Genomic DNA, 26,076 nt, shown 5'->3' with positions numbered 1-26,076 from the left:
TCTGTGCAAGAGACCACCCTGAGCAGAGTCTCCTGCTTATACAGACCATTGCAAGGTATCCCTGCCCCTAATAATAGCCTCCTATTATGAGAAGAGCTGCCTCTGTTAAATAAACAATTGTCAGTCTCTCATGACATATTTCACTGTGGTTAGACTAGAAGGCAGGAATCCTTGCAAGTTAGTTCTAGGGATTGCACTTAGAATGCAGATTAAAATGGCTTGTTCCTATCTTCTGGGGTAGAGTTTCCTATGTTAATGTTTAATATTTTGAAAATAATGACTACTGGAGATAAGCAGGGTTGCTGGGATCACTCACTGAAAGAGCATAGCCTCTCTAAGTAGCAAAGTGTGGAGAGCTGGCCTTAAGATGCACAGCATTTCCCTGTTCAGGCATGAATTCAAATCTAGCCCAAGACACTCACAGCTAAAGCCCATATTCTCAGTAGTACTTAGACACTTATCTCCCAAGGAATTAAAATGTCTTTGGGACTAACAGAATAAGAGAGATCCTGCTATACATGCCACTGGTAACTTCATGTCCTTCTCCCCACAGACTACAAGTATGAGCTGGGGCTCATACTTTGCAACGAGTTGTGGATCTCCTTGCTGCCTGGGGGTAGAGAAAGCTCACAGGTAATAGGCTAGAGATAGAATAATAGAATTGTCCTGCTTGCCAAAGCTTCCCCAGCCGATCACGTAGAGTTTCTTTTATTTCAGGGCTAGGACTTCTACATAGCAGCATCCTTTACGAAACCAAGTAGCTTCCATGGAATTTTTATTCAAGTAGCAGTTTTCCACACAGGAAGAGACACTTATGCCCCCTTTGGAGGAGAGCTGGGGCCAGGTTTCTCATTATCCATGTCATCTTCTGAGCCAACTTGAAACTTGGCCAGCATGGGCGTGTTAAAAACAGAGGCTGCAGATTTTGTGCCAGAAGGGCCTGGTTTTTGGGAAGGTGTGGGATTGATGCCAAGAGGCCTAGAATAAGAAAACATAACTTCTCTCAGGGGCTCTTCACTGAGAATATGATTGGTAGGTAACAATCCCCCCTTCTGTCCCCACCTGCCTCTCATTCATTACAAGTATGAGAATCTATGAATGCTATCAAAGCACTCCTCAGGCAGCAATGATAGATCAGGCAAAGCTACATCAGCCCTCCAATGGCTGATGTCATATTATACATGCACATATACAGGAACAGGGCAGAGTAAATGCCCCTGCAAACAAAACTCACCACCTAACATTACTCTATACAAACAAATTGCAGCTCTACATTACTAGTTCTTCCTGGTCAAGTGTCTGATTCTTCCAAAGTCAGTCTTGTAGCCTGCCATTTTGCAGCAGTAGTTAAACCTTTAACCCTTTCCTACCGACTAAGATCTTCCCTTCTTTCTGCTATCTCTGAGCAAGCACTGGTAAAACAGGAGCTTTGTCAGCCACTCCACACAATGAGCCAATAGTTTCTTCACCAGGGGCAGGGTTCTCATCCTCTTTTCATACTGAATTGAGCCCCTCCCTCACTACTTCCATGGGACTCCTTGCATAAGAAGATGCAACCCACAGAAATACAGGTATCAGTCCTGACACAGTAAGTCGGATGACAATTACCTTAGGAAGCTGGTGTGCCTCAGCTTATTGATGTGATTGCCAGTCTGGAGGGAGGTGTAGAAACCTGCAGGGTTCAACACTATAGGATGTAGATCAATCATGCTGTTGGAAGACAAACAATTCAGTAAAGGAGATGACCTGTTGTTCAGCTGGGAGGTGGAAAAGTGGAAGTGGCAGAAATAGCATGTCACAGACCAAATCAAGAATCCAGTGCCACCCACCCCACATGAAAACACATGTCCAAGCTACAGTAGAGTACAGGCCTCATAAAGCCATCTTGACATAGATAAGATAGTCATGGAAGACAATTATCCTTGCCTGTGAGGGATTGCTGAAAATGAGAACAAGAGAACATTAGGGGAAGGGAGATGTAAAAATTCCATGGAAGAAGGCAAAAAGGAAAAAGAACCTTGCACCACAAGGACTAGGAAGAAAGAGGAGGAGTATTACAAGCCTGGGGCATATTAAATGCATATTCAAATCACACTGGGCAGGCACCTGTTTTCCTTTGTCACGTGTTCACTTCCCACCACCCTGCTTTGTTAGCTTGCCAGACCTGACCTTTCCCAGTACATCAGACCCTCACACCTTTTCTGGTTCATTGTTGACACACCAGCCCAGTGATATTTCAGGTCAGTGTTTGAAGCTGTTGCTCTGTCCATCTATCAGAAATAAAAACACTCATTAGAGAGCACTGCAAGAATGGTTCCTTTACAAGACAGCTTACTAACCCAAACCCCAGGACTGCCGTCTATTCCCTTTCAGCCCCTCCAGTGTGGGATAGGCTGCTGAAGCTGGGCTGGGGGAGCCATGAGCTCCATTACAAAGATTATTCCTGCCTTTGTTCCCAGAGCATCTCTGCTGGGAAGGGTGAGGTTGGAGCAGCAGAGAGAGATTTGACTCTGACTCTGGTCAGTGGTGCCTATGTCAATGTCTACTATCAGACTTGCCCCACCTTAGAAAGGCCTGCAACCCCACATAACATGCTTCAGCATCAAGACTCCAGGAATTCTCTGTCTGGAAGATATGGCAAGATTGGAATCCCCAGGAACACATGAGCAGAAGAGCCAGGTACAAACCTGCTTGTTCATAAGTTGTGGGAAAGGGCCAAAGACTCTGGGCATGGTGACCTTGGGAGCAGAAGCAGACTGCAAAGCGCTGGTGTGGGAGCGACAGAAGCCTCCCTCCAAAGCCTGATGCTTCCCAGCTATGTGCCTTGGATGTCGCACTTTTCCAGACTTTGCAGCTACAAAGAAAAACCATCAGAGCATTTCTAACCCACAGCTGTAAGGTCTTTGCCAACATTGCACGGCTCAGAGAGGCAGGCCAAGCAGAATATGGCTGTTTGCACTTTGGGTCTACTTAGAAATCAAGCCCTCCCAGTTTGGTGGTGGTACATGGAGCCTTTCACCTCTATGCTACTTGGCCCAATGCAGTCCAGGTCATTGGCTACTGAAAGAGACTAGCCCTTGGGAGCTCTTTGTGGTCTATATTAAATAAATGCCTCGGGTATGAGTGGGTGGGTATCCATAGCCAACAGGCAGCTGTGGTGATGTTTCAGCTAAGAGACATTGGAAACTGAACTTTCTCACCCCAAGCAACCCCCCTTTTCAGGCTAGAGAGATATATGGGGGGGGAAGGAGAATCTATTGACAGATGACTTCACCTACCATTGCCAACATAGCATTTTTCATTCCATGTAAATTCAGCAAAGATTTTATTTAAAAATGCCAGATTGTGTTTGAGCCAGGAGCAGTCTCCTTCTGAAAGGGAAGGAAGCTAGACTTTTCTACATTCCTGGTGAACATTCATAGTCAAAACAGCTTTAGTTTCAGATTTACTTGGCTTCAATCTAATGTAGTGACACTCCTCTTGGTAATTAAGATTCGCAGGAAATCATCAACACTGTTTATCCACCAATCCTACTGTCTGCAGCTCAGCTGCTACTGGGACCTTTTTTCTTGGCAAGAACCCCAAGCTAGATGTATACACGCACCCTTGCACACCTTACTCTACAACCTGTATGCCCTGAGCTCCCGAGAGACAGGTGATTGTAAGTGGTATGAAGGACAACCAGTAGCTCTTATTTTATCCAGTCCAATATTAAACCACAGGGCAGCCAATAACATTTCATAAGGGTACAAATGTTTTTAAAAAACCCAGCCCAGTATTTTGCTGTACCATTGAAATTTATTGTAGATTAGAGGGCATCATTTCCAAAAGACAACAGGAAGAGATGTCCACATACACGGCAAGATTCAGTCCCACCCTGAATAAGGAGAGATGAAAACCTCACTGCCAAGAGTCTTGCACTGATAAGACAACATCCCGCAAGTTGGGATCCATCCAGTGGATCTCATCCTGCCCCAAATTCCCTTGAAATGTTTATACTGACATGGGTTAGGAAGTGGAAAATTTGAGTAGCTGCTTGAATCCTGCAGCAGTTTCCTAAGTTTGTTCTCCCACCCCAAAGAGGGGTGACTGGCTTTTCCAGTGACACACCAATGATACCTGTGGTGTGAGTTGGGCCAGAATAGCTGGGTGCAGCACAGAGAAGATGTCACCGTACATGCTGCACAGCACATGAGGTGAAACTGGGTGGAACACTTGAGTCCCTGCTCCAGAGAACTCATAGTCTAGTACTAGCTGCTGCCAGGGGGGAGGCAGTGCCCCATTCCCCCATAAGCCTTTTAGGAGAAATCAGTTTATGACCCTCACTTGCTTATCATTTGGCATGATGGGGCCTGTTGTGTTTAATGATTGACGTTGGTGTCGCTGCAGAAAACCAACACAATGGCTGCAGTCAGGCTTCTTGTCCCTGTCCTCATCGGCCTGTGTGCATATTATTTCTACAGCCAAGAAACTTTATCTGCAGGTAAGTAAAGCTGGAGAGACTCCAGGAAATTTACATTCTAGGTACACTCCAGAGGTTGGGGCTGACTCCCCACTATGGATCTATGGGTCAGATCCTATGCTGCATGCCAAAATCTCAGCTGAAATCTGGACATAGGTAAATCTTCTTTCATGGCATTTTCACAGTTTCATATAGAGGGAAAAAATAACCCCTGTTTAGTGACTGTTGTCTGTGGTCAAATGGAATAAAGTAACATTCTAAAACTCAGTTTGATCTAGGGTAATTGTCTCTTAAATGAAAATTTAAAATGGAAAATGAAAGCAAAAGGTATTAGCGTAAAACAAAACAAAACAAAAAAAGCAGGGGATCGGTTGGTGGCTCAGTCTAGTGATGACCTTAGGAACAAAGGACAAGCAAAAGACTTTGCTAAGGAAAAGTAAGCTCATGGCTGCAACAAGCAGATTTCCCTCAATGTCAAAGGACGGACTGATTTCTTGTTCAGCAAGATGGAGGGGTCTGAGATAACTCTGTTCCAGAGGATGGAGAACCTGACCAGAAGGGAAGTGAGAACATCTCTCTTTCTAAAAGAAAAAACGGGGGACCAGAGTTTTGGTGTTTGCCTTGAGCTGCCTCTGGGGACTGGGAACTGTCACAGAAGTGATAGATTTGGAAAACCCTTTCTGTATTTTTTTAATAATATATTCCATATTCCAGGTCAAATTAGCCAAGTCATTTCCAAATCTTATTAACTGAGTAGAATTCAGTCATTCCAAAAACCATATTGATTAAGCAGACAGAACACAATTGTTCCAAACACCATGCATGGTGCTACAACTGGCAAGCATCCTTCATCCAAGACCCATCACCCTGGGACTTCAGATGCTCACAGATCCATTGGCAGGCATCCTTCTTGCAGGCCAGTGTCAGGCAAAACCAGGAAGGCAGGGGGATGTGATAGCCTGTGGAAAAGTCTCCCAAGGAAAGTGCTTGAAAGCCTGCCACTTTGGCATTTAAAGTTAGCCTTAACTGGACTCCAGTAGACATACCTTATTCTGCACTGGCCACAGAACAGAATGAGGCAATGGGTCCTTCCCCTCCTAATTTGTCCAATTACACAGAAGACCAATGGCCCCTAGAACATCCAAGGGGCTACTACTACCCAGTTTTCAAAGATTTTTGTTAGCACTCAGTACTTTGCAAAGTGACACTTTTGACCCCTCTTGGAGGAAGAAAGCACCACTCCACCCATTTTACATACAAGGAAGCCCTTTTTCTCTTCCTTTTGTGAGACTTAGAGAATCAGGACTCAATGCTGAATGTTCTGGGGTTCTGCAAACTGCTATGACAGCACCAATGTTCACAGTACTGAGAAGGGAGCAAATTCCTGATGAGTCTCTTAAACCTCCAGATATGGTGCAAGGGAAGCGTGTGCTGGTCACAGGTTCAAGCACTGGGATTGGGGAACAAATAGCCTACGAGTTTGCCCGGATGGGAGCCCACCTGATCATCACCGCTCGGAGGGAGAAGCAGCTCAAGGAGGTGAGAACCCCAAGGGAATGCAACCCAAAGTGGGGGAAGAAACAGAACCTCTGGGTTCCTTTTAAACATCATTTTCCATCCCACCACCAAAGGGCACCGGAGTGGCTACCCCATTAGAAACGATAGCCTCCCTAGGATCTGTGTGTGTACACTTAAGCCCAGGATCTGGCCTTGAGCATACTGCTGTAGACCATCACCTCTTTGCTCTCTTGCCCAGTGTAACTCCTCATATACAGTTAGTTCTTCCTTGGCATGTTAAATGAGCTCCAGCCTCATCCTTGACCAGGGTCCAACTAAAGCAAATGGCTGCATGCCATTTGCATGCCCCTGTGCCACAGAACAGCTGCTATGTGTAGCCTGCAGCAGCACCAAGTCCTCTGACCTTAGCTGTGCTGAAGGCTGCTCTTTTCTCTCCAGGTGGCAAAGAAGTGCTTGGAACTGGGGGCGAGTTCTGCCAGGTATGTTGTGGCTGACATGAACAACTTGAGTTCAGCCCAGGAAGTCATTGAAGAAGCTGGAAGCAAACTAGGTATGCTTTCCAGGTTCATAGCAAAATGCAACTGTCCTCTGAAAAAATGGGAAGTGGGACCTGTCTTGGGTTACTGACACCTGCCCTCTGCATTGCCTTTTCCTGAAACACTTCTCCCTCGCACAAGGGAGGCTGAGGCATCGAGAGGACAGGCTGGTGTCTTGAAGAATAGAGAGAAGTATACTGTATCCCAACCATCCTGACCCCAAAACAGATTCATATGCTCCCTCTGAATCTTTGTTTCCTTTTCTTTTCCAGGAGGCCTTGACTACCTAGTTTTGAACCACGTTGGAGGAACTGGTTCATTTGGCCCATTTCAGGGAGATATGGCAGCTGTCACCAGCTCCATGACTGTCAACTTTTTGAGCTATGTCCAGCTGACTGCTTCAGCCATGACTATGCTGAAGGAATCTCAGGGCAGTATCATTGTCATCTCCTCCATGGGTGGTAAGGAAAGCTGCTCTCTGCTAGTGGATTACCTAACCTGTACTACTCTAAGTCAAGCTGGCTCCATGCCTAACCATACTAGGGAGATTAGTATTTCCTGTAAAGTGGAAACAATTTTCTCTTTTCCTGCCTGTCCCAGGGGCTTTCAGTTCCAGGGAAACTGTTGACTCCTTGGTGACTAAGGAGGCATCACTGCAACTCTTCTCTAAATTAGTCTTCCAAATGCTCTTTACAAACTGATCTAGAACTGTTCACTGGGATTGCTCACCTACCAGTGAAATGCAGCCATCTCTGCTGGGTTAGTCAGAGTAATGTACATCATAGCAAAATACTACCAAACTCATCAACACTGCTGACCACAGCATCAGGCCACTTGGGCAGTCTCCTCCCAGGTGCTAAAATGGTCCAGCTCTCAAACTACAAGGTCTTACATAAGCCCAGCAAAACCTGGTAGAACTGTCCCATCTTGCAGCTAGAAGCCTTTTTCATTTAGTTCATCAGATATGAAACACAAATAACCTGAACACTATTTACACAGAGATATGCAGGAGACTCCAGTTTGTTCTCAACTGCCTAACCTTGCCAATAATAGTTTCTGAATTAATCATTTCCGTGAAGAAAACTCTCACTTATTTCTATCACCTTGACTCTCAGGTCGCATGGGAGCCCCATTTGCCCTCTCATACAGTGCGGCCAAGTTTGCTCTGGAAGGATTCTACAGCTCACTACGCAGGGAGCTGAACCTTCAGCAGATCAATCTCTCCGTCACAATTGCTGTTCTGGGATATGTTGACACGGGTAAGAGAACAATATGCTGTAACTTCACTTCTGGGCAGAAACACAGCCATTAGGCTATAATAAGTAATGCAGGAGGGGCATAATGTAATTCCAAGGCCAAGAGTAAGTATCAAGAGGTTATAGGAGGTCAAGAGATATACTAGAAGCAGTCTCAGCATTAGAGAAAAGTCTCAAGAGCTGCCTCCTGTAGCTCAGCCACTTGTACCACATTCTCCTTTACTCTGGGAAAAGGACAGAAGAGACATCACCCTCTGATAATTGTTCCCTTTACTTCAGACAATGCTGTGAAATCTGTTCGTGATAAAGTCAGGATGACAGCAAATCCCAAGGAGGAATGTGCCCAGGAAGTGGTGCAGGCTGGTGTACTGCGACACCGGGAGGTTTTCTACCCTTACTGGAGCCTCATGCCTTTGTTGCTGCTGAAAGACTGGATGCCAGGCCTGATAGAGAGGCTGTTGGACCACTTCTATGTTCTGGAGAATATCCTCTAACCTCCAGAGCAGTTCACATCCAAAAGGATGCAAATAAAAGGAAAATATGGCAGGACTCATCAAGAGGCTGGAATCCAGTCTGTGGTGAACACAGTCCTTTCAAAGGATATGCAATTATTGGAAGAGTTCAAATTTACCTAAGCCTGGCTTCACTCTCTGGCTCCCAGGGCTAGTTAAGTGTTTCAGGGCACTTGGTCCTAACTTGACACCAGGCTACTGCAGGTCTTTATATTCTTGTTAGGACTTGGGCTTTCCCTTCTTCAGCCCCCTTTTTCTGTCACTGATGCCTGCAAGCTAGGCACAGTGCCCTGGGCTCCCCAACCCCAAACTCTACCCTGCCCCAGGCTCTGGGTTCCCTGGCTCTCCAACTTTCCCCTGCTCCAAGCTTACTGCTTCCCCAGTATGCATTGAGCCTGCCCCCAGCATGTCTCGAGGCAAGCATGTGCCTTTAGGACACTAATGGGACCTCCAAACTAAAGACATGAGCCCCCTGGCTATAACACAAACTAGCTCCACACTGGGCTCAAACCTAAGCCTAGCCCATAGGCTGTACAACCAGGCTTCCTCTTACTCTGGGCTCAATCCACCTGTAAATCATAATAAGCATCTTGCCAGTTGTTCCAGGCAACTCTGCAATCCTCCACACTCTCTTCTGCACCTTCCAGGGCCAGACTGCCCCATTTTGGCTCAGGCCTGGGTTTATATAGCTGCCCACCACAGCCCCCAGCTGGTCACTTTACTTCTTGAGCTGCTGCAGGTGTTGTCTGATTTGGCTTGCTAGAGTAGCCTCAGGGAGGTTTCTTGTTGCTGGATCTTGTGGTGTTTCTATGCAGGTCCTCGGCCCCTGAGGTTGCTGTTGCTGCTGGCTCAATGGTAAGCATTCATGTGAGTCTGTTGCACCCTTAAATCTGCACCTGGGGGCTTGCATGGCTGACTAGCCCCAGGGTTTGTTTCCCCTTCTCAGTAATGGGGTAGGGGCCCTGTTACAGTCCCATACATGAGAGGCTAAAGTGAGGCTGCAGGGTGGTCTTCCCTGCCCATGGGCTGTGCTTTCATTACTATTCTGACTAGGTAGGTCAGAACTAGGCAATCCTAAAGACTTGTGTATAGACCTAAAGAGTCCTGACTACCAATTAGATCAGAGTGAGGAGGGAAGAAACTCCCTCTCCCCTCCTCTTTCTTTCTTTCTCTCTCTGTCTCCCCTTCTCTCTCACACACGGCATCTGTACCTGCAGCTCTTGTAACCAATAGGCAGGAGGAGTTATACAGAGACACCAGAGTCATCTCCCTGGAGTGTGCTGGACTGGACAGACAATCAGAGTATAAGCAGGCTAATTAACTAACAGAACTCAATTTTTCCTACATATTTTTGTCCTCAAGTTTTTTAAGTGCTCCATAAACCATGTACCTAAAAAAAACCCTAAACAGCAACCAGCTTTGAGGTAAGAGGGTGGTGGATGGGTACACAACAGCCCCATGGGAAGAAGAAGGAAAACTTTGGCTAAGGACAGTGAAACAAACTGGGGAAACTGTGTTTTCCAGGGACCAGAGATAGTTGGATTCAAGAAACTTGGGCATGGTCTCCAACTCTGCTGTCAACCCAGTCTGTGACACTTAGAAAGCAATTTTACCTCCCTAGGCCTGTTGCCTCCAACATAGTCAAAGTGATAACTCTGCATACTTCAATGAAGAACTATGAGATCTACAGATGAAAAGCATTAGAGAAAGTCTAGCTAAATGCCACAACTTCTCTTACTAGGATCTTGCGAGTGACCAGGCATAAAACTGCATCAGAAAGATGAAAGTTGGAGTCAAGCATGCTGTGCTTCAAGCCTATAATGCAAGAACTTAGCTGCTACAAGCCTGTGCTTAGCCCCCTGATTTAACCTTTGCCAATAAGGACAGGCATCCACTCATAATACTGCTTCATTTCCTCTTCTGCATCAGCAGCCAGAGGGTGGAGAAAACCACAAGTCTGGGAGGAAAAATTCCTACCATGGCCCCAGGCCCAAAGGGAGACTAAAATACAGGGATTACCCCGAGCATAGCTGTTTGCTTTTTGTATGTCTCGTTTCAACTGTGCCACCTTCTCTTGCATCTCTGCGATCCCCACATAGTTACAGCAGTTCATCTCCCCCTGAAGTGTGCCGAAAAACTTGGCCTAGAAAAAAACATTAGGGGAAAGGGAAGTTGAGGCACTGACTGTTCACCTCTACACCTCTGCTGGGGTTTAATAACAAAGACAGGACTACTGGGTCATAAAACCATCTCACCATTTTCCCAGCATCCCACATACCGAGGCAGGCGAAGTATAGCCCATGGGCTGGATAGGGCCCATGGCGGACTCCATTTTCCAGCAGCCCCTGCCATTGTTGCCACAGCCAGTTTCTACGGAGACCCCAGCAGCAGCAAGGATGTGACAGCTCAGGGCCAGGGTTTCCATAGAGATCAGCTCCAGCGGCACTGACAGGTCTCATGGCTGGGCAGGTAGCTGCCCTGGGGCTGGGGCAGACAAGTCATCTTGCAGCAGTCACAGCATGGTCTGGAGCCAGGGCAGAACTGCAATCTGCTGCAATCTGACGTTTTGCCTACTTCTGCCATATACCAACTGTTATGTGTATGGTGTCTTATGTATGGCTCCAGATCCCCAAACACTCTCCCAGCATAAGGAACTTGCATTTTTGGTCAATCTGTTCCTGAACTTGGGGCAGGGAGGCATGTGAGGTGACAAAGCAACTTCAAATAGTCTTTATATACCTTTCTGGTGCTGTACATGGCCTTGCCTAGCTTCAGCATAAGTTAGATCAGTCTCTAAACTGCTACTATGCTCTACTTCCCATAATCTGTTATGAACCGTGGAAAACAGAGAAGAGGTGTGATGTAACACAGTCCTGTTGCTAAGGGCTGTGAATAGGAGCAATGACCTTTTATACTGGTCAGGAGACTTCTGACGCAAGAGGTATTTTCAGGGGGACGGCTATAGCTAGTTTAAGGTCCCTCGCATGACCAAAGTTGTATAAAACAGCCAGAATATGAGAATCAGGCTTGCGGGCCCCAAAACAAATGCAGACCTGTATAAGCTGCATCAGAATCATCAGATGCCTTCAGCTTTTCTGTCAGGTTCACATCAGGAAAGCCAAAGTCACACTGAAGGTAGAAGTCTCTAGTGTGTGCTCCAGTTATCTTTAACTTAAAAATCCCCTACTGCAGGAAAAGGAGGGGTTCACCGATAGCTTCTGTAGCGCTTCATTCCCCGCCCCCTAAAGAGACAGCTAAAAAAACTGAGTAATTTTTTCCATGGCATGATGGAAACTTACTCCCATGACGAGTTCCCATTAGTGGAAATCACATGGTTAGATTCCTACTGACCAAGGTAAACATTTATACCTACAATGATGGATTTCAGTAAAGCTAAAATCCACCTTGGATTTTGGCAACCTCCGTCATGGCCCTCACGAGGGGATCCGGATTCTGGTTCCAAGCTAGCACTTCATTCCTGACAGGTGGTCTATCAAGGCATATGACAGAGCTATATTCCAGCTGTTATCCCAGGCCAGGGGGAGGGAACCCTGGGGAGTGGCAGGTTTCAGAAAAATCTCAGGTACTATTCAGCAGGCAGACACTTTCTCCTCCCCTCATGGCCCAGGCAGAAGCAGCCTGTGGAAGAGAAGGGATGGGCATTGGGACAAAACTACAAACTTATTTGTCCTTGGGACTAAAACAGCTGCAATTCCTGGGCCTGGATACACCTGACCTCCCTTAACCTTGGTAGTCTGCAGGGAACTGTTCTCTGTGAAGGCACGGCAGGTACCTTTAGAAATGATACCAGGCCAGCCTCTTCCTTCTCCACCTGCTTCCGCTTTCTCATGACCCTCTCGCAGATCCCTGGGCTCTGCTCCATGTTTGTGACCAGCTCTTGCAGGCATTGTTCAGTGTAGGACAAGGACTGCTCCTCGAAGTCCTCTAGGGAAATCAGCTTGCAGAATGACATGCTGAGGGGGTACTCGTCGTCAAACTCATCCAAGGTCTCCATCCTGCACCTGGCCAGAGAGCAGGCACCACCGGAAACCAGGCTGAGGTGAATGGGAGCTGGCAGAGGTACTTTCCACTGAGTGAAAGGGCCCCTTGCCCTTCCCCTTCAGAGTCCCTGAAGCACAGGAGCTCAGCGCTGCCCTGGTGTCAGGCTCTGCAGGGAACGACAGGGCAGCGGCTGTCGCTGGCACTGCCAGGCCCCAAGGCCTTCTGTGTCTGGGAGAACATGGCTCTGGGTTGCCCCCTTGGCAAGGCTGCGCGATCCTCCCGCCGAGCGTCCCCCGGGGCCGTGCTGGGGCCACGTCCCCACCCAGCGGGCACAGACGGGTGAGGGGGGGTGAAGGCAGGGGAACAAGGCTCCTCAGTCTGCCCCTCCCCCCAAGGGTGAAAGCGGAGGGACTGCTGCTCCCCCCTGCCCGGATGGAAACAGCGGGGGGCCAGGGCTCCTCACCGCCCCCGGGCAGGGGAGAGGCGGCGACGCCGGGCCGCAGGGGTGGGCGGCCGCCAGCAGGGGGTGCAGGCGGTTGTGAGCGGCGCTGTGGGGTTGGGCGGGGCTCTGGCTCGCGCCCGCAGCGGCTGAGGGCGGAGCTCACCTGCTCCCTGCCTCGCGCTGGGAATGGTCACCCGTTTGGAACCCCGATCCCTGTGGAGCCAATCAGGGCCTGGGAACCCCACCCCAGGAGCTGTGCGCGTGACAATGACCCGGTGTCACAGAAGGGGGCGGTGCGGAAGGAGGAGCGAGGCGGGGCGGGCTTGCAAGCTTTATTGCGCAGGCGCGGACGCTCACTGGCAGTAGCGCGCGGTGTCTAATGCCTTGTACTGCTGGTTGTAGGGCGCCTCCGCGAAGCACTCGGCCGCCCGCCGGTCGCACTCGCAGATGAAGGCCTCGCACGGGTCGTTCCTGGCTGCAAGGGCAAAGGAAAGCGCCGTCAGCCTGAGGCGGCCTCCCCGACCGCGCACCCCGTCCCCACCTGTCGCCTTCCCCGCTCGCACCAGCCCTTCACGCCCCGCCGGCAGCGCCTCCTTCGGGACGTGAGCGGCCTGAGCCGCAGGGACTCTGCAAATCCTCGGCCGGGCCGGACCGGGCCGCAGTGCTCCACACGCCGCTGCCTTCATGGAAGTACCGGGGCCAGGTGCAGCGAGCTCAGGCCTGCTCGAAGGCCGGCAGTGCTAGATTTTTTTTTTTTTTTTTTTTTTGCGGGGGGAGAGAGAACACACACACACACAGTAAAACTTTCCATCTCCAATATATATATTAGAGATGGAAAGTATATATATTAGATTATTTAATATTAGATCGTGTGTATATATATCTAGCATAAGACTGCATCCCTCTCTTTACACGGCACTGGCGGTGCTAGATGCCCGCAGGCCCCTGTGCAGCACAGGGAGCTGGTACCTGGCCGGTTACCCCACCTGGGCACTGTTCCTTCCAGCAGGTTTAAGTGCAGACAGGCAAGCTCAGAGGGGTGGCGTTCCCAGGAGGGGGGGCCAAACCAGGCACCCCCTCACGCTCCTTTCCAGCCTGATTGCCTGGGTCTGTGGAACTTTCCCAGCTGGGGGCACATTTATTATTTTAGGGTCCATTGTGTAGAAGTTTTTAAATTTGCTACAGACTTGGAACGAACTGCTGGCCATGCCTGGGGACCGCTGGAAGGGAAAGGCAGTTCAGTGGGAGCCTTAGAGCAGGTGAGGAAGAGGCCCTGGCTGAAGTGCAGGGGCCTCTTGTTGGGAGAGTCGGTAGAGAAGATGAGGTGGGGAAGTCCCTCTTGGAGTAACCCAAATTGAAGGGGTGGCAAAACTGCACACCCCTCCCCCCTGCTCAGTGGGGGCTGCCTCAGGAGGGTGGGTACATGCAGGAGCAAGCTGGGCAGCTTGGGCACTGCAGAGCTGCTGCTCTGGGGCACTGTCTGGTGCCTACCCTCCCCTGGTTGCACATTAAAAGGGAGGACATCAAAATTCTTTGCGCTAGTGCTGCTGGAAGTGGGGCTGGCTTTCCCGGGCGCCAGGCAGCTTCTGCCCAAGTTCACTCGCATTCCAAGGCTTTGGGCTCCTAGTTCTCTTCCTGTTCTATTGGAGGCAGCAAGCTCTGTTGGTCTCACTGCAGCCTTGGGCTTCCTGGCAAGTCTTTCCCACAGGTGTCTTCCTGCCCTGGTCCCTGGACCTAGGACGCCTTCCTCTTAAGGATATTTCATAGCCCCTTCCATGGGCTTTTGTAGTGATTCATGCAGACTTCAGCACACCACAGCCTTGGCTCCGGCCCTGCCTTTGGTTCCTGCATTGTTATACTCTTTCCCCTTAGATCTGGGGTCCCAAAACTCTGCTTCTTAGGGTCATGCAGTGCTTCAAGCAGGTTTCAGCCTGCTAGTCATCCCTTGGTCTTGCCAGCCTCCCTCCTGACACTAACACATGATTTTGTACTCTTTCCCTCCAGGAGTTCTGTGTTAAAAATGTGCTACTTGTTTTACCCATGGTAACATTCCTCAGCTAGCCTGAGCTCCCTTGAATACCCTTCCTCAGATATTAGGATTAGCTGACCCTCAGATCCAGTACCTCTTTCAAGGGACAGACTTCCCTGTTGTAGCATACCACTTCCAGCAAGTTCACACAGTACCCTTAGGGAACCCCTGACATAAACTGTGTTTCACTGGGGACTACTAGAGCAGGGAAGATAAACTCTTGCTTAAATGCCATCACTGCTGAAGTGGATGATGGCATGGTGAACAGTCTACTTTCAGGAGCAGGGTCGGCCCATCCTTGAGCCTGCACTGTTCAATTTCTTTATCAGCGATTTGGAAGACGGGGTGAAAAGCAACCTGTTCAAATTTGCTGATGATACCAAAATTTGGGGTGAGGTGGGCATGCTAGTAGGGAGGGAGACTGCAGAAAGACCTGGATAGGTTGCAAGGATGGGCTAACAAAAAAAGGATGCGTTTCAATACGGACAAGTGCAGGGTGCTGCACTTGGGCAGCAGTAACCAGCAGCACACTTATAAGATGGGAAACTCCCTTCTTGAGAGCATGGAGGCAGAAAGGGATCTTGGAGTCGTCATTGACTCCAAGATGAACATGGGCCGACAGTGCGAGGTCACGGTCGGCAGGGCTAACCAGACCCTATCGTGCATCCACAGGTGCATCTCAAGTAGGGCCAAGGAGGTGATCCTCCCCCTCTACGCGACACTGGTCAGGCCACAGCTCGAGTACTGTGTCCAGTTCTGGGCACCCCACTTCAAGAGGGATGTGGACAACTTTGAGAGGGTCCAGAGGAGGGCCACCCGCATGATCCGGGGACAGCAGGGCAGACCCTACAATGAGAGGCTACGGGACCTGAACCTGTTCAGCCTTCACAAGAGAAGGCTGAGGAGGGACCTTGTGACCGTCTATAAACTCACTAGGGGGGACCAGAAGGGTTTGGGGGAGACCTTGTTTCCCCTAGCACCCCCTGGGATAACAAGGAATAACAGCCACAAGTTGTTGGAGAGTAGGTTTAGATTAGACATCCGTAAGAACTACTTCACAGTCAGGGCGGCTAGGATCTGGAACCGACTTCCAAGGGAAGTGGTGCTGGCTCCTACCCTGGGGGTCTTTAAGAAGCGGCTCGATGCCTACCTGGCTGGGGTCACTTGAGCCCAGTTTCCCTCCTGCCCAGGCAGGGGGTCGGACTTGAAGATCTACAGGGTCCCTTCCGACCCTACTTCTATGATTCATCCTATCCTGCGGAACCTGTGGCCACAGGGGGCCCCACAGCCAAGGGGCAGTGCCCTGCTCGCCCCCCACCACCTGCACCACATTTAAAGGGCTCGATACAGGCAGGGAGCCCCTTCCTGGTCCTAGGAAGGAAACCCAGGTATCCCTAGCACATGCTGCCCCCACCCCACATCCCCTGCAGTGCAGCCCATGTGCACAGCCCAGTCCCAACTATTTTATTTCAGTGAGTTTATACTACAATTAACTGCAATCTTGATTTTTCAATGGATCAGGGAGCCCCAAAACTATATTTTGCAGGGGCCCCCCAAAATTGTGGGCTGACCCTGTTCAGGAAATACTTTTCTGCTAAAGAAAGGTAGCTTAGACCAAATCCACATAAAAAAAAGCAAGAGTGGCTTAAACAGAGTAACACAGAAACAGACATACCGCTACAGGTAATGTCTTGATCATGGCAGCTGTAGTAGTATATCTCTGTGTAAGGGTTGTCCATAATTCCTTTACATTTGGAATATTTTTTGGCCTCAGCATAGCAGTGGTCATGTGCCTGACAACACCTGGAAAATGTTCAGAATAGGTAAAATTAAGATGTGAGCTCAGATGACTTTCATTAGAACAAGCCAGCTAATACAGTTAAGTGTTTAGATAAAAAGGATCCTGGACTTAGCAAACACTGGGCACCTGCAAAAGGAAAATAGTTAAGGGCCAAAATCATAGTCAGTCACATCTGTACTGCATCCTTGAATGACACTCATCACTTACACATGCAGCCCTGACATGTAACCCACTTGAAATAAGTCTCCCGTTACCTTTTCTTGGTTGTATACTACTACAGGGCTATTACAAGAACTCTTCATATTCATTCACTCCAATTCTCCAATATAGTAACCACAGCAGAAGAGTAAAGTGAGGCAGGTGGAGCTATTTGGATGATGTCTAACTGCAGAGATGGGGCACCAAAGTGAGATACTGAATTACCCTGCATTGAATCAGTCCCTGGGAAGAGAAGTGCATGGCACCTGTAAAGGACAGTGCTGCTGAAACCTCCAGAAGAGAGGGGGTTACAGAAAGAGTCTCACCAACCTGTCAAGTTGATCCACTGGTGTTCCACTGCCCCCCAGGCCACAGTAGCAACCGTAGTCAGTATAATCCTTCACTGGGTCACTGTCTGGTATAGTGCATTTGATCATGTTATGCAGCTGCCACACTGACCGGGGGAAGGCAGCGGCAGAAGCCGTGCCCACTAAGAAGAAACACAACCATGGAGGTTAGAGTTGCAAAGCATTTCCTAATGTCTGATACACATTTGGCTTCAACTAGCTGTCAGTCACACATCTCAAGAGCAGTGTGATCTAGGTATGGGGCAGGAAGTAAATTCTGCTTCTACATGGGTGGTAAAGTTAAGGCATTGTGGGTTTTTGCCCTCCAGGCATGGGGACCTGCACAGGCAGTTTCTTTAAAAAAAAGTAATTCTTTTACTCAACTTTTACTTTCCACGAATTACCTGTTTCTGCGCCCATTGGTGTAGCAGGTATGGGGTATGGAAGGCACCTAAAAGACAGACTTGGAGCAAGAATAAACAAATGATGCAAACATACCTGATGACAGGAGAATGAACAGGATTACTTTCATTCCTTTAGCAGGGGTGTGCAAAAAGGACCCTGGGGTATCTGCATTCCTCTCTTTATATGGCAGTCTTACCTTGACACAGAGGTGTGATAACACAGCAGTGTTTGCACTGCTAAATGCAGGCTTCTTTCATCAGAGGCTATGGGAATCACAGATTATGTCATGGCAGCTGAGGACCAGCAGTTAACTTTCCCAGAGTCAGCTGGCCAGCTGTATGCTATGAGGGTTTTTTCTTCTATTTCTAATTACAGTGTTGATGTGAGGTGCTAAATCAAGAGCCCCAGCAATGAGCTATATCCACAAAACAGGTACACCACAGCATGGGCAGCAGCAGGGCAAGCTCCCAAACATGAAACTCTAGGAACTGATGCTAGGCCTAGACAAGCCAGGGCATTCTTGCTGAAACTGGTAATCAGGGCAGCAGTGAACTGTGATTTCTGTATTTCATGGAACAGCCACAGGAAATATTGGTAGAAAGATGCAAACAAAAGAGAGAAGGAGGATAGGCATGGGGGTTGTAGAATATAGAAGGGGATGACTGGAGGAATTAACACATTAGTTAGTGGTGGTTTAAGATTAGCAACAGTTCCAGAGCAAACTTTTAAAAAGGTCCAGTAGGACTTTACCAAGAGAAAAAAAAATTAAATTATTGTCCAGTTGATCCAGGCCAACACCAACATCTTGTCAAAAGGAGTTTTGTATGGTGGGGGGTATGTAACACTGGCAGGCCTGTATTTGACCAGAATGCAGTCACCAGTGCCCTTTTCCAGATGGCCACTATCCTGGAAATTTCCATTTTATTTTTGTTAGTCAACACTATCTTGGGAATGCAAGTTTCTCTCTCCTTTCTACCACACACTGTGCCAGAATAATTTATTTCCCAAGCACACCATTAATCTGCACTGCACTTCCTAGTCCTCTGCCTGTGAACTTTTGGTTCTGACTAACTGGAACACCTGCATCTATTTCTTCCCAGTCACATGTCACCAAATAGATAATAAAAGTCACAAACAGAAGGAACAATTGACAAATTGGTTCTAGTAATAAGCAGGTGGCATAGTTCCCACACACATGGCAAGGCAAACTTTGCCTGATTTAAAAAAAAAAAAGTTAAATTCAACCTTACCTGGGCCTCAGCAGTTCAGTGCTGTAAACCTACCCAACTGTTTCCACTTCAACTAAGAGCACTATCTTTTCCTAACATGGGATGCTGTATTAGTTGCAGCATACATGCCCACTCACCTCTCACCAGGCTATGTTCTAGATCATAATGTTAAATAAAAGTGGACTTTACACAAACAGCTCTCCAATAGCCATCTCTCTACAATCTTATATTGTGCCTGGTGTCATTTCCCTTACTCTGCGGTCCTCAAAAACATCTTACTTTCTCAATTTCTCCCCTCCCTATTAATTTAATTGAAATGTTTTGCTAATAGCCAACTATTCAATCCTCTGCAGTCTTTCTGCACCTTGTGCAATCAAGCTTATCCTGATAAATAAAAACTTGCATAGTGTATTATTTGTGCTGGTTTATTCCCTAGGACTCCATCTGCACCAATTTATAAAATCAATTCTCCCACTTCACCCCTTGTGCCCACACAGCTTCGCCAGAGCTAGCAAGCCACAGTGGGAGATTGTCCAAAAATAATATTACCCCTGTTCACAGTAGATCAAGTCAACCTGATGCTCAGCCAACTAGTAACCAGTCCACACAGTGCTCCCACCATTACAAATGTTGATGGAGCTGTGGTACTTAAGGAACAGTGGAGGAACAGCCTAAAACTCTCAGGGTAGAAAAGATAAAACCTGCTCACATTTCCAATGTTAGGCTCAAGACCAACACTAGTTTACTGATGGCTATTGTCAGAATTATATTTTCTTCAAAGTACTTTTAGAAAGCTTGAGTCCCACATTCTCTCTGATTTTAGAAATCTACTGGTATCTTCCACTCCGCAGGACTCCTTCATGTTGGATCACAAACCATTAGACCCTGAGGTACAGGTTATCCAAAGCATCCACTTAAAACAAATTCACCCAATCCTCTCCTTTATAATCCTGATTTAGAACAGATTTAAAACAATTCAGTACCTCAGCTATTTTAGAATCATCACTGATTTCACCTTATCCTCTAGTATTTTCACCTTTGTTGTACAGACCTTGTCTATGTTGGTTTAGTCAGCAGAGCACCTTCCCTTAATTGCCTTTTTTTGCCTGTAAAACAACCTTCTGGGGGTCCTCTCCTATCCACTTAATTTCCAGATTTAGCAAGTGTTGCCAAAGAATAGTCCCATTAGTGCATCTTCTGTTTAGTCACACATACCAGTGTGCCAAGTACAGTTCACGTCCCTTAGCGTTTGTCTTGTGACTGCAAGAGAGTTATGCAACATGGGAAAGTGAGCAAATGAACATTAGAAGAGAGCTGCATGAGGAGGAATAGAAGAGTATGTTTCATTTCATCAAGGCTGCTAGATGACAGCTCTAGCTTTAAGAGATGACAGCCTCTTTATGCCAAAGCCTCCCACCTTGATGCTCAGCTGTAACAACAAAGCATTATTTACATTATTAAATGCAGACTCCATCAGGACTCCTGGGATTACTTTTACTGTCAGAACTTTGAAGAGTGCTTCATTAAACGCCACTGGCTGCTTCTGGTTCTTTGCATTCTTTCAGCAGCACTGTAATCTCTTATGCCTTCATTAGTTTGCTTCTTAGGATCGCTCAACTTTCCTCGACATCAGTAGACTTTGACATTGCCTACCCTCAGTGCTCTCCACTCACTAGATTTCTTCAGTCTTCCCACTTTGCTTTCTCACACCCAACGTCCTTGGCTTGCTGCGTTTGGCAAATCCAAAGGGTACTTCCATGATATTTTTCTAGTTTCCTGGGAGATATTATTATCCCTGTTTGCACATGAAAAACTGAAGCACAAAGCAGCCAAAGGATTTGCCCAGCATTAAAAAGCGAATCAATGCTAGAGTTGAGAGTAGAACACGAGCTGTGGCACCCAAGCTTGTACGCTAACCACAGGACAAGGCTCCTGCCGTTCCAGAACCATGCACACCACCACAGTAACAGAGGGAAGATTTTCAAATAATTTATTAGGAATTTAAAACTGAAATCTGGAAAAAGGGTTACAGGTGTGGAGAGAACAAACTTCGGAGTGTAATAACTTACTGGCTTAAAAACACAGCTTTATTTCTTTAAAAAAAATGCCCACCCTGAAACCAGAGCACCCCTGCTCCCAGGCAGTGGCAACACTTGCCATAGAGCGACTCGCAGCCCAGCAGCAGTGTGGCTGGGCTGTGCGTGTCTGGAGGGGCACAAGGAAGCAGTTCAGCGCATGTACCAAGAGGGAGGAAAGCGCTGTCTGCAGACCCAAATTTGAAGTATATAGAATAAAAATAAACCCAATAAAATGCAGCTCTTCTTTAATTAGGAAATATTTAAAAAAACAGACATACAGACTCTTGTCTCAGTAACAAAAATTATTGCTTTGTGTTTTCAGTACTAAACCATTAAGTACCTCTTGCCTAAAGCAAAACTCTCCAAATGTATCGCCAGGTCAGGCAGGGCCCCACTGCTGGGACTCAGTACAAGCCATGAGGCAGTGGGGGTGGGAAGAAGGATGAAAGTGAAGGAAGGGAGGGACCCATTTGGGCTGTGTGGCCCTTCTCCCTTACTGGGGCTCAGTTTGGGGGATGAGGGGGAATGATTTTTAAAACTTAAGATGAAGCAGCATTATTTCCCTGGGAAAGTGTTGGGCTGCATCTTAATGAAAGGCTTAATCACCCCCCTAAACAAGGTCTTTGGTTCACTTAAATCCAGACCCAAACCTGCCCCTTAAATTCCTGCAGGAGCCTCCCCTGAGCACAGACCTCTTGTTATTGAGAGCCTGGGCCACTTGGGGGGGGTCCCAACAGTCTGATGAACGGACCAGATCATCCAAGTACAGGACAGAGGACAAACTCCCACAGACTTCGGAACAGAGTAAAGCAAATGGGAAGCTGTGATTCTTTAATTCATATGATCCCTGAGAAGCCCTTAACCCGCCCCAAATCACCACCCTAATGCTTTTCTCCCAAGCTAATCACACCCCAAACCACTGCCCTGCCCTTCAGAGAATGACCACCCCAATATCCCACCCCCCAGACAACACTCCTTCCAAACACCCTAACCCCTAGAAGAAGATCCTCTTCTCCCAGAAACCTTGACACAGGCGATAATATTTGGAGAGTCAATTCCTTTCAAAGTAACCAAGACAAGCAGTGGCGGTAAAGCCCTTTGCCTAAGCCAAACCAGATGCTGGCACTACAGGAGCCCAATGAGGGAGTCTGTACATCGAGCAATTGGAAGCAGCTTTAACCCGCTCAGCAAAACAGCCGATGGCTGGTAAGTGTCATTCCCCCCCCCTTCATTTCATCAGAGGTCTTAAAATCTTACAGTAAAAGGTGTAGAAAAAAGAAAGGAGTCCTGTCAGGATTCTGCTGGAGAATATTGCTCACGCTGAGGTGCCAAGTCCAGGAACCTGGAGCTGCTCCTTAGAGGCAGGCTGCAGCCTCAAGCCAGGTTCACCTCACAGTATTTACATATTATACAGGAGGAAAAAGAAAACCCCACATAAAACTAACCCTAGGAAAACAAAACTTCTTTCAGCCATAAGGATAGTGTTTTCTCACTTAGCAAAATATACATTTGTTTTGTTCCGTAGCGATGTCCCACATTTCTGGATCCTTGGAGTTTCGCATGTTTCAAAGCCTCACATTTACAAAACAGAACAATTAAAAACAGTTTCTTTTAAAAAAAAAAGAAAAGAAATGTATCAGTTCCTCTCAGCCTTCGCTCTGTGTCTCTCTCTTCCCTTCCGAACTGCATTCACATTACTTACTGTCCTTTAAAAACGGTGACAACACAACAACAGAGTCGAAAATATTCAAAACAATTTCAAAGTGAAATAAAAATACTCCTCAATAAAAACTACCTAACACAATCACAAAGCCAATTCATAAAATGTGTCTACTAGCTCAGGAAAGAGCAAACAAAAGGAGGGACCCCCCCCCCAACGATAAAGATAAAAAAATAAAATAAAAAAATAAAACTAACAGCTAATAAAATAAATAAAAGAAGAATCGGTGGGTTGGGGGCTTGGGGAGGGAGAAGCGTAAACCGTCGGTGGTTAGTAAGAAAGCGAGATGATCTCCTTGGGTTCAGTCCAGTGCGGTCTGGTCAATGGGAGAGATCGGGGCAGGTCAGCAGGAGCCTGGCAGCCGGCTGGCAGTGTGCAGTTTTACTCAACAAAAAGGAAACCTTGGCTCATCCCCCCAAGGCTCACCAGATCCTCCAGCCTGCTGTCCTCTGTTAGGTCACTGGGGAATCTGCAGGAGACCAGCAGGGGTGGGGTGGAGGGGGGGGACAGAAATAAACAACTAACAGCCTGTCATTTTTGTATCCTGTCTGATATAATTTCAGGGGGCGCCAAAAAGCTTTCCCTAGTACAGGGTTGTTTTGTCACCTTGGTAGAAGCATAATGGTTTCACCTCACTGGCATGGAAATGGGGCAGAACACAAAACACCCCAATTTACAATATTATGAAGATGTGGACCAAAGAGACAAGCACCACATACAATGTGGCCTGGCTAGTTGAAGTCTGTCATCTACACTAGAAGAGTGGAACTCCATCAGCATACGAAGATGGCAAGAGCAGAGGTTTCCAGGGAACAGAGGCATTTTTTTTTTTAACTAGCACATTTCTGCCCCTTTTGAGGTGCGCCGATGCTATCCAACACTCCCTTTCACTTCCTTCAAAGGGAGAAAAGTGAAAGTGTACAAGATTGCCCCTGCCCCTGCCTCAGTTGAAGAAGCTCCAGCCCAGAGATTCAATGATCTCAGCAGAAGTGGGACTTCTGGAGTACAAGAAGCGCCCCCCTGCATACAGCTAGCTGAAGAAAAAGGATGGGAGGGACTTATCTCAGGGCTGCCAGCATGAGAGCTCATACCAGCCCATGATTTTGGTCACCTGCTCATTTTGCCTCTTTCCATCAACCTTCCCTATTTCTAAACATTTCCTGGGGCCCTATAATTTTCTCCTGCTTTACTCTCTTCTAACCTCAAGCTTCCTACCCCCCATGCCAGTGCTAAGTTACAGCCACTATTTCATGAGATGTAAGAGAACTGCATGAGAGAACTCCCTTTAGAGCCCAACAGTACTCTTTGACTGACAAAATGAGCAAAATCCATTTCCTTTCCCTTCCCACCCCAACTCAAATGTGATGCTTCTGCAGCACTTCCAGTCTGGTTCTGATTCTTGGTTCCAATCTGACAGGCTTGATGGCACAGAATCCATCTACCAGACTGGCCTCTGAGCTCTCCTATTCAGCTGCATCCCCTGAAGTTTGGGCTAAAAAAATCAACAGAGACCTCTCAGTGCAAGCCTAAACAAGGCAAGCAGAGGGAAAAATCCTCTTCCCCAGGGGTTCATATGCACAACAGACTATTCCAGAACTTCATTCCTCTTGCTCAAGTTCCCACTGTCCCCCTCACCCACTTGAAGATCTTACCTCCTGCTCCTTGGTCCCCAGCTTCAGTGGTACCCATTGGTAAAAGCTGTTGCAATCAAGGGACCCTGCAAAAAAATTCAAACCTGATAGTTTAGCAAACAAAGCTAAAGGATGCAAGTCCCATACACAATTTCTGCATCCTTCTCTCCCCCTCTGAAGTGCTCCCCCTGAAAATACTCTCTACACCTTAACTATAAAACTAGAATCCTTCAGCCCCTCAACCCACTGTAAGAGGACTCCTCAGCACCTAGATTCATATGAAGTCATATAGCTTTTGTACCTTCTAAAGGTGTGCTATTCCCCACCCAAAGATAATATCCAGTCACTAGACCTTCTCTTAACATTTCCTTAGAAAAGTCATATGGCCTTATTTTCCTCCAGCTATTGCCTCACTCTATGGTTTGAACATAGGGAAATGTGCTGGTGGCCAATATTTGTTATATTCCACCCTCACTGTTACTCTATCCACTCAGCCATTGTCACTGAGGATCTATACACCTTCCATGCTGTACATGCTATCACATTTCATTCTGAAGGTGGGAAGGGTCACAGTCATCTGAACTCTTGCTGCAGTGAGTTCAGCATAGCCTACCTGCTGAGAAAGCTCTTCAGCCCTCAAGGTATCAGTTCCATCTGCCCAGGGGAACTTGGCTGTCTTGGTATGTCTCAATCAACATAAGTGAGTGAGGCCCTTGGAGACTCTGGGGCAGTTCTATGGTGGGCTTTAATGATTAGGACCCAGACTGGTGTTCAAAGGGGAAACAATGTGGAGAACAGAGCTCCAGGATGATGCTCTCAATGGCCTGTACTCAAAGTGCCTTATTCTACACAAAAGGGGCCTTTTTAAGATCAGTGACTTCAGGCCAAGGAATAGTAAACAGCAATGCCAAGCCAAGGGGTCACTGAAGTCCTAGTGGCTGCATTGGAATGCGATCTCCTGACCAAACAGCTGTAGGTGAGCCAGAGTTTTCTGCAACTGGCATCATTTAGGTTTTCCCCTCAGGTACCAACATCCTCAAGTGCTTCCAGAGGTGCACCTCCACTCTGAGAACCTGCTTTCTTCTCCAGGCTTCCTACCTGCTGTCCTCAACAGCTGGATACAGAACACTCACCCCTAGGCTGTGGCCAAAGCCAGTACTTGGGGCTGGACTGGCAGCACTGATGTAACTGCTGACCCCTGAATCCTGATTGGCTGCTCCGTAAAGCTCTGCCATTGGTCCAGGACTGGTAGTGCCCAGAAACCCACCAGTACGGCTTGGAGTAGAGCCTACAGGAGGAAACAAAACTACACAGTGACAATCCCAAAGTACAGCCCTGCCCCACCCGCTTGTAGCCCAGTGCAGACCTCCTCTAATAGGACATGTCACTGGGTAGGAAAGTAGCAGTTACCTGTCCCTCGCACTACAGCTGCTGCAGCTGCTGCCGCTGCCATTGGTCCATACGCAGTGAGGGGAATTGCTGAAAGAGAAGTAACAGGCATCTCATAGTGGCACTATGACTCTGAGAAAAGATCCTGGGCAAGAATCTTCATTTCCCTCTAGGAAATACATCAGCAAAAAAGGTGCATTAGCCTGACATGTTACCCTTTACATCCAGAGTGATAAGGGGAAGGGAGCACCCAGCCCTGCATTGAGAGGAATCCATTCATGCAGCAAAACCCCAGAGTGCTTGAGCTTACAGATGCCACACGGAGGAAACTCATTCATCAGTGAAATGCAGCGACATCCAGGTGGACCCAGCAGCTCGGCACTGTTAACAGTCATGCTACACAGCAGCTTAGGAAAGGAAGTGGCAGAGAATCCCACAGCCAGCAGAACTGGAAAGGGGAAGCTTAGGATGACCCTGTATAATGACTTGATTGGTAACTGACTCCAACCTTAAGGCTGACA

The 26,076-nt window shown here is 47.7% G+C and overlaps 4 protein-coding genes across 5 annotated transcripts in view; 1 reads left to right on the top strand and 3 right to left on the bottom strand.

The window, feature by feature from the left end:
* Nucleotides 1-692: 692 nt before the first annotated feature.
* Nucleotides 693-12,968, bottom strand: LOC132243550 (uncharacterized). The gene is made up of 7 exons (XM_059713543.1): nucleotides 12,892-12,968; nucleotides 12,078-12,306; nucleotides 10,304-10,427; nucleotides 2,688-2,854; nucleotides 2,197-2,270; nucleotides 1,609-1,710; nucleotides 693-978 (listed from the first exon to the last, which is right to left on the bottom strand). Exons 2-7 carry the CDS (start codon nucleotides 12,297-12,299, stop codon nucleotides 813-815), a joined length of 855 nt encoding a protein of 284 aa, XP_059569526.1. The 5' UTR covers nucleotides 12,300-12,306; nucleotides 12,892-12,968; the 3' UTR covers nucleotides 693-812.
* Nucleotides 4,390-8,325, top strand: LOC102559578 (hydroxysteroid 11-beta-dehydrogenase 1-like protein B). The gene is made up of 6 exons (XM_059713542.1): nucleotides 4,390-4,483; nucleotides 5,871-6,001; nucleotides 6,419-6,530; nucleotides 6,789-6,977; nucleotides 7,632-7,775; nucleotides 8,052-8,325. Exons 1-6 carry the CDS (start codon nucleotides 4,402-4,404, stop codon nucleotides 8,264-8,266), a joined length of 873 nt encoding a protein of 290 aa, XP_059569525.1. The 5' UTR covers nucleotides 4,390-4,401; the 3' UTR covers nucleotides 8,267-8,325.
* Nucleotides 12,969-13,045: 77 nt separating the features above from the next.
* PLA2G1B (phospholipase A2 group IB) lies at nucleotides 13,046-20,623 on the bottom strand. The gene is made up of 4 exons (XM_059713544.1): nucleotides 17,602-20,623; nucleotides 17,087-17,246; nucleotides 16,433-16,560; nucleotides 13,046-13,203 (listed from the first exon to the last, which is right to left on the bottom strand). Exons 1-4 carry the CDS (start codon nucleotides 17,633-17,635, stop codon nucleotides 13,082-13,084), a joined length of 444 nt encoding a protein of 147 aa, XP_059569527.1. The 5' UTR covers nucleotides 17,636-20,623; the 3' UTR covers nucleotides 13,046-13,081.
* An 87-nt stretch (nucleotides 20,624-20,710) lies between these two features.
* The window catches only part of MSI1 (musashi RNA binding protein 1), a 34,086-nt gene continuing 28,720 nt past the window's right edge, over nucleotides 20,711-26,076 (bottom strand). For both annotated transcript variants that reach the window (XM_059713533.1, XM_059713534.1), the window contains 4 exons: nucleotides 25,577-25,645; nucleotides 25,300-25,454; nucleotides 24,188-24,252; nucleotides 20,711-23,004 (listed from right to left, as the gene is read on the bottom strand). In XM_059713533.1, the coding sequence (XP_059569516.1) occupies nucleotides 24,211-24,252; nucleotides 25,300-25,454; nucleotides 25,577-25,645 (266 nt within the window). In that variant the 3' untranslated portion in view covers nucleotides 20,711-23,004; nucleotides 24,188-24,210. The remainder of the gene's footprint in view (nucleotides 23,005-24,187; nucleotides 24,253-25,299; nucleotides 25,455-25,576; nucleotides 25,646-26,076) is intronic.

This window comes from Alligator mississippiensis, chromosome 10 (assembly GCF_030867095.1).
Source record: "Alligator mississippiensis isolate rAllMis1 chromosome 10, rAllMis1, whole genome shotgun sequence".
In the NCBI taxonomy this organism is placed as follows: Eukaryota; Metazoa; Chordata; order Crocodylia; family Alligatoridae; genus Alligator; species Alligator mississippiensis.
The sequence above is the reverse complement of the archived record's forward strand: the minus strand, read 5'-3'. Positions and strand labels throughout refer to the sequence as shown.